General features: G+C 49.3%; 1 protein-coding gene across 1 annotated transcript; it reads left to right on the forward strand.

The window, feature by feature from the left end:
• The first annotated feature begins 1,465 nt into the window (after nucleotides 1-1,465).
• On the forward strand, nucleotides 1,466-2,633 carry F5J12DRAFT_77897 (uncharacterized protein). Its single transcript, XM_051742341.1, has 7 exons — nucleotides 1,466-1,689; nucleotides 1,740-1,859; nucleotides 1,909-2,028; nucleotides 2,079-2,198; nucleotides 2,248-2,367; nucleotides 2,418-2,478; nucleotides 2,530-2,633. The coding sequence occupies exons 1-7, from the start codon at nucleotides 1,592-1,594 to the stop codon at nucleotides 2,605-2,607; spliced, it is 717 nt and encodes a 238-aa protein (XP_051594219.1). The 5' UTR covers nucleotides 1,466-1,591; the 3' UTR covers nucleotides 2,608-2,633.
• The last annotated feature ends 4,873 nt before the right edge of the window (nucleotides 2,634-7,506 follow it).

The raw sequence follows: 7,506 nt of genomic DNA on the forward strand, positions 1-7,506 counted from the left end.
CTAACTCCTGTCGACGCGGCTAATGCTGTTATCGCCGCAGCTATGTTCTAGCCGCCGCACTGCATATCTAGCTACCGCCTTCCTGATCCCAGCCAACATCTCCTTCAGGCACCATTACCCAGAGTTGTCTAGGCTGATCCCCGCTCTCGAGTACCACCCGTTAGTCGCCATGAGGAGCAGTAGCAGCTTACTTTGGCTCTGATGCCATCAGTCCAAGACTTGACGTCCCTCGTAGGTGTCGGCGTATGACGATACAACATTAACGAGCCGTGGCGTCGTCTGTCATGCAAATCCATGTTGCGTGAATCTAGTCGTTGGGCACAGGCAGTGAATAGAGGTTGTCGCAATACTCCTGGATCCGCTTTCCTCCCTTTCGCGGGCCTTTCCCTACAGACGCATTTCGGCCCTAGGGATTTGCTCCTAGATTGACGGTTTCGCTGCACTTGACAACACCTATACTCAATATGGCCGATGAATTACGCGAGTGCTGTTATCCTTTCGGTGAAAGGACCCAGCATCGGACCTTCATTGCATCAGGTCTTAGGGCGATCAATCCTTGTGACGTCAAAGTATCGCATGTAACGTGGTTTGCAATTCCCACATTGAAGAGGCGTGGCTACGTCTACTCGTCAACGACTCCGCAATCCTATGTCTCATTACTTAATCGTTGGCAGTAATTTACAGTCATTTCCGAGCTCTGAACATTCCGTCCTGACATCATTTTTTAACTGTTCAAACTGCAAGTTTTTGAAGTCGGTGGGCATTATGCTATCTGGATCATAGGTGCAGCTGACATGTTTTTGCAAACCTTCCACGGGAAAAGGCGAAGTCTTCACGCGCGGTCCCGAGTATCCAACTATAATGGTAGCGGTACTCAAATGTTGCTGGCCGATCGAGGCGGGGCTTTAATCATTTCGAGGTCTTTCTCTCCCGAGAATACCCCACTCAGAGGGGCTCTCGGTAACTTGCTCGCTTGCCGTGCTTCCAGTTGCGGTGTCGAGTGAATGAAGAACACTAGAATTCGAGTGTACGCCAACTGCTTCTCCACGATGGAGAGGCGCGTCCAGGGTGCGCAACTTGTTTCCGTTCAACCCGTATCTTGGCTTGGAGCACATCGATCAGGCGCGGTGTATACCTTCCGTCTTGCGGTTCATCGCGGTGAGAGAATTCTACCGCGGCGTCTGTTTCTGAAAACGAAATGGTGGTATTTGAATCAACCAATCGTTCTCCCTTCCTTTCTAGTGGTTGATCCACGATTTCGGGGGAACAGGTGGGGAAGACCATGATGGGGTGGCTTAAGTGACACAGCACTTCAAACATACTACTTCGAACCGCCATGCAGCTTGAGTGTGTTCCTTGGTGAGCTTTCGTCGTTTTGAGCTCTTGCCATGGAATTACAAATGATCAGAAGGCAAGCATCATACTTTTCCTCCGGGAAATTCAGATTCGTTTAGATGAAGTGGCAAAACCTGCTGCTCCTCGACCCACTGATGCAGCACCGCATTCAGTGGACACGTTGGAATACTCGCAACCTGACGTGCCCCCCTTTAAAAACAAAGGACATGAAACGATTGTGCTGTATCATTCGACGATGTCTGACAACACCAATATACCGCCTGCCGACGACAATCAGACGACACCTCCCCCTCATAACGTGAATGGGTCGACGCACATTACCCGCGATAGCCAGTGAGATACTCGTCTCTTTCTTCTCGTCGTGTGCTCATTCAATGGTGCAGCGGTGTATTTATCCTTGAAGGCACCGAGACTAATGTGCTACCCGCCGATGACAATCAGTCGACTTTTCCTGATCCCGGTTATGAGCTCAACCAGTCGATGCATTTTAATGGCACTGACAAGTAGGTTCCTTCTTTTCTCCGCTCGGCGTGTGCTCATTCAATGATGCAGCGGTGTGCTTATCCTTCAAGGCACCGAGACCAATGTACTACCCGCCGATGACAATCAATTGACTTTTCCCGATCCCGGTTATGAGCTCAATCAGTCGATGCATTTTAATGGCGCTGACAAGTAGGTTCCCCTCTTTGCTCCGCTCGTCGTGTGTTAATTCAAAGATGCAGCGGCGTATTTATCCTTGAAGGCACTGGGACCAATGTACTACCTGCCGATGACAATCAGTCGACTTTTCCCGATCCTGGTTATGAGCTCAACCAGTTGATGCAATATAATGGCGCTGACAAGTAGGCTTCCTCTTTGCTCCACTCGTCGTGTGCTCATTCAGTGATACAGCGGTGTATTTACCCTTGAAGGCACCGAGACCAATGTACTACTCGCTGATGACAATCAGTCGACCTTTCCCGATCCTGATTATGAACTCAACCAGATGATGCAATTTAATGGCGCCGGAAAGTAAGTTTCCATCTTTGCTCCGCTCGTCGCGCGCTCATTCGATGATGTAGCAGCCTCTCCACTCTCATCGGCGCGCTGGGACTTGAAGGCCCGCCCAACGAGGCTGAACATGTGAGTTTATCGTGAAGACTGGTTGATACACGCATGAATTTGTTTTGTCAGGCCGCCTTCCCCGGCTCGCTATTGCGTGTACGGGAAATCCTCGGTCTCCTCACTGTACAGCACTTAATAGATAACTAACTATTTCAGTGCTCTGACACTCTTCCTTGTTACTCGTGTACTGTTCCCCCGGTTACGCTTGTGCGTGTAAGATCACAGCCAGATGCTCACTTCTTTTTTCATCGTGTTGCCCTGAGAAGTTGTCAAGGCTCATCTCGTGACCCAACGCGTGCCTACGTGTGTGGCCAATAGGGTGTCAGTCCATTCACTTGTGATACATACACCCACATTCTTGAGTTTGGTCATATCAGGTAGTCATCACGCTTATGACACATGCCCCGATGACGTGTGCGATGACCCTTGAGGCGGCAGGTGCAAACCTGACATCAATACAACATGCTTTGGTTCCACAAGCTCTGAGCAGCAAACCGAGATTCCGCCCACTGCGAACCACCCCAAACCATCAAAACCATCGAATGCGGCTTTGTTGCCGCGGCACCCGGGAAAAATTGGCTATCACCTTCGAGTCCTTCGGCTGGAATCGACCATTGTCACTACAGACAGTCCATCACCTTCTGTTGTAAATGTCGTAGCCGGGGCTTGAACTTGTGGCACACATGAAACCCAGCAGTCAAAATTCGTAGTGTTGCAAAGCTATCACTAGTGTCTAAAGATTGCATACCTCCCAGTTGTACCACCTGTATACCTGCTTTTTCCTTGTCTTGTGTTCTGGCACCTTTTCTGGGCCAGTATGCTCGTGCTAGAAGCAGATGCTTGGGTTCCGGGCACCGTGAAACGTGTCACTCCAGTACCTACGTAACCCGATAGTCCCGGTAGGTCGCGTTGTCGCCGCTTTTGCCTTCGGTGATCGCAAATATTTTCAGATACAAACTTACAGTACCTGCAAGTACATTATATAGACCCCTGTCAGTGGTGATCAAGAACGTCACGTGCATCAACGCACATAAGTCCTGAAGTTGCAACGACAATTCGCATAATACATTCTTGGACCAGTTTCCCTCAGTTTAAGTGCACAATTAGGCAATGCAGCGGATCGATGGCAGTCGGAATTGTTTTGGCTGAGACCCCGAACGATGGCCCTTACAGGGGCGTCGTGGCAGCACCTCTCGGGACACGCAGCGCACTGGCATTCTCAATATGTACCTATTCTGGAAGCTTGCAATCATCTCGAGGTGATCCAGGTCGCCGCTGCCCGTGACAGGGAAAATGAGTGCTATGTAGGTCGACCTGGAGGCTTGCAGATCGATAATATCTTGAACTTCTGGATATGGTACTCTGTATTTTTGCCGCATGTATTCTGCTTTGTGATTTCTAGCCGGCGTCAGGGCCCTTCAAACACGAGAAAGTTGGGTATTTGTGACCTCTGGCAGGGACTTGGAGGAACTGATTGTAATGACGTTGATTACTAAGCAAGTGCCTCATGCCTGCCACTGGCACTCGTCCTCGTGCATCTGCTGGAGCGCCTCTTCATCAAGTCACACGAACATTATGATCTTCGAGGCGTCCAACCGCGCGTTATCATCTGTCTTGCCTCGCCTTTCATAAACTTGGCCAGATTTAACCCTCCACTCTGTGCTAATTCATCTCGGAGACGATAATACTGCGCGACCGAGTGAAGCGAGTCCTCAAGGATATGGTGCTATAACCTGCTGTTACTCTTTTTGCCATCATTCGGAACGACCAACCAGGATTACATTCTGCTGTGGCTGACACGCGTCAGCCAAAAATGGCCGTTCACCTACTGCGGATCCAGGTCCAGGTACTGAAGGTTGAGTTTTTTTCCCCCCTCTTCTGGCCATAATCAAGAGATCTTCCGAAGATGATAGACATGTCAATGCCCTCTCCTCAAGACTGACGTCTGTTACCTTGTAGTAACCGCTGCTATCAAGTATTGTGATTGTCATCCAGAGATGGTACGTCGTCCTTCATCTCAACTGACTTCATTTACACGTTTAATGACTCCCTACCTCCTGCAAGGACTGCAAACGATATCTTCACTTTCGTACACGTTAGTCGACGTTTCCGCGTACTTGGCTGTTTCTAAGTATCCGAGGTGCCAAGAGTGCAGGTGCTCGTTTATGGTTCTGTCAGGCTCTTAGTTCCCGGTAGCTCTTCTATGACCACTTTTTGTTGTCAGGCTGCACTTATTCCTTTATCAGCCAGAGTTTACGGAATCGATTCGGTCTCTGGGACACTCGTTGCATGCTCCTAGTACCAACTGCTTGCAACAACGATGTTCCTAAGCTTCTACTATCAATTAGACGACTTTACACGATGTCAACTTCCCATCCAGAGAGGCAGGCTTTATTTGATTCTAATTAGCCTACCCGCTATGCATATCCTTGTCCCGCAATTCTTATCGCTTGGACACAGCCGTCTCATTCACTTGATCTCCACAGGGTTCCCCCCACCGACACCATTCACGGTGCCTAAATATTCAAGTTTAATACATACCGTTTTCCTTCCATTGCGACGATTTAGCTGTACCGATCTGATGGTACACTCGTGTGGCGTTAATACTCTGCAATCAAGACGCTATTTAGGCAGTCATATTTTCCAATGAACTTGCATGACGGGGGATCATTTCTTGGTCTGACGCGTCGTTTCTTCGGACGGCCCGTATTCGGCTGTTCTTAAGTACCGGGTGTCAGGACACATGCTCTATGTCTTAGTGGCAGTATTCCGCGATTCTGACAGGTTCTGTCTTCGTCGATTGGTTAGGGGCCGTCCTCTCGGGTGCCGCTCACTGGTCGTCATGTAGGAGCAGAAGCAGTTTACTTGGGCGTTGATACTATCGGTTCTGTTCCCTTGCAGGTACGTGCATATGACGATGCGATTTTAACGGGCCGCTCGTCATGCAAATTCATGATACGTTGTACACAGTTGATGAAGAGGTCGTCGCAATGCCCCCTGGATACGAGTCGATATCGGACAGTATCGGACTTGGCACACCTGCCAAGAAATTAAAATAATTAGTACATCTCTGAATGCTCGCTCGTCGCACGAGTCAAGGGGACGCGTGCTCCATACTGAACAGGCGTGGCCAGGTCTACGTAACTACCAGCCAATGACTCGCTCCAATTATCCAATCATTGGTCAAACCTTCAGCTTCAGATCTCATTTGGAGACAAACCGCAAGGCTCATTCCACGCAGAGTTCAATTTTCATTCAAATTATGTGTTTTTGCAGCTGGTACGCATTATGCCTGCCAAGTCATTTGTGTAGCTGACATGTTTGTGGCAAATGGTAAAGGGTAGGATCTCGCACGATCCCAGTATCGGTACTCAAATGTTACCGGCTGCCGTGCTGATGCCCTATGATGAAAGGAACTCCTGTGCATAGCGATTATGATCGAAGGTGGGAGTCGACGCTAATTCTCCCGCGATAATGCAACGTTAGTTTTCCCGTGCAGTGCGCATCCCACTCAGAAGAACTCTCGGTAACTTAGCCTGCCCTGCTTCCACTTGCGGCGTCGAGTGAACGAAAACACTAGAACTCGGGGGTACGCCAGTTGCCTCTAGTCATATCACAACTTGCAACATAGTGCGGTTTGCTCCGGCATGGTTTCTAGTGTTGTCACCCTGCGTTGATACGAAATCGGTCCAGCGTTCTGCTCTTCTGCTCTCTTCTCCGTGATGAGGTTCATCTCTCAATCTGCTGGGTCATGTGGAAGTTTTTATGACCAGTCACACAGCGTGTAATGCATGTGGGAGGTGTGTTTTTTTATAGTCCGACTGGCTCAGAATCTGAATTTCAGCAGGTTCACTAGCGATAACCATCCACTCTCCATCCACTAGTCATTATGTGGACCACGACTTTAAATACGGTGAAAAAGTAAGTGTAATCATTCGTTTCTTCTGGGACCGCAGTTGATTCCATAGATTATATTTCACTGCACTTCGGGGAGGCGCATTCAGGGTCACCGCTCCTATCCAAGATACGAAGTGAACGGAACGCTGTACACATCGTTGAGGCGTGGTGTATGCCTTGTGTCCTGCAGCTCATCACAGTGAAGGATTTCTGCCGCGGTACCTTTCTTTCTACAATTGTAAAGGAATGAAAGGTTGATATTTGAATTGATCGATAGCTACCACTCTGTAGTGCCTGATTCACAATTTCGGATCGCCGGGAAGATGATGATAGAGTGATACTGCATGTACTTCAAACTTCAATGCTGCTTGAGTGTGCTCTTTGGTGAGGTTTCGTTGTCTTGAGTCCTTGCCGTGGCATTGCAAATATCCAGAATCTCCTGCCCCTCGACCCACTGGCACTGCACTGCATCTAGTGAACACCTTGGGATGCTTTAACCTGACGCGCACTCCTTTAAAAGCAGAGGACTTGAGACGACTGTGCCATATCATCCGACAATGCCTAACGACACCCAGTCGACCCCTGCCCCTCATGAGCCCAACGAACAGATGCACTTTAACCACGTTGGCAAGTAGGTCTCCTCTCTGTCCCGCTCGTCGTGCGCTCATTCAATGATGCAGCAGCACATCCAGTCTCGCCGGCGCAATGGGAGATGGAAACCAGCCCAACGAGACTGACCATGTGAGTTTTTCGCGAGAGTGGTTGATACACACACGAAAAGTTTTACCAGGCCGCTTTTCCCGGTTCGATGTTACACACGCCCGAAATCCCCGGGCTCTTAGGTAACGGCTCATAGAAGGTCAATGCATCCAGTGGCTTGATATATACTTCCGTGGTCGCTACTTTTGTACCGTTCTCCTCCCAGTTGCACCTGCTCGTGTAAGAACATCGTCAGATTTTCTCTTCTTTTCTATCTCGTTATCACAAGAAAGTTCCAAAGGCCCTTCTGGTCAGCCAACGTGTGCATACGCCCCACATTAACTTCGGCCATGTGTTCTTGGACACACGCTCCAAGAAAAGGGAGAGGACGATCTTTGAACCTGCAGTGCAGGTATGATATTAAAACACCATGGTTTCGGTCTGCATGCT

The sequence above is a fragment of the Pisolithus orientalis genome (assembly GCF_024613125.1).
Source record: "Pisolithus orientalis strain OTSU chromosome Unknown F5J12scaffold_125, whole genome shotgun sequence".
Lineage (NCBI taxonomy): Eukaryota > Fungi > Basidiomycota > Agaricomycetes > Boletales > Pisolithaceae > Pisolithus > Pisolithus orientalis.

Bases quoted from the DNA above. Each gene is read 5' to 3' on its own strand.
- F5J12DRAFT_77897 (XM_051742341.1), top strand. From the start codon at position 1,592: ATGTCTGACAACACCAATATACCGCCTGCCGACGACAATCAGACGACA. The intron at 1,860-1,908 runs GTAGGTTCCTTC...TCAATGATGCAG, and splicing joins CATTTTAATGGCACTGACAA to CGGTGTGCTTATCCTTCAAG. The intron at 2,199-2,247 runs GTAGGCTTCCTC...TCAGTGATACAG, and splicing joins CAATATAATGGCGCTGACAA to CGGTGTATTTACCCTTGAAG.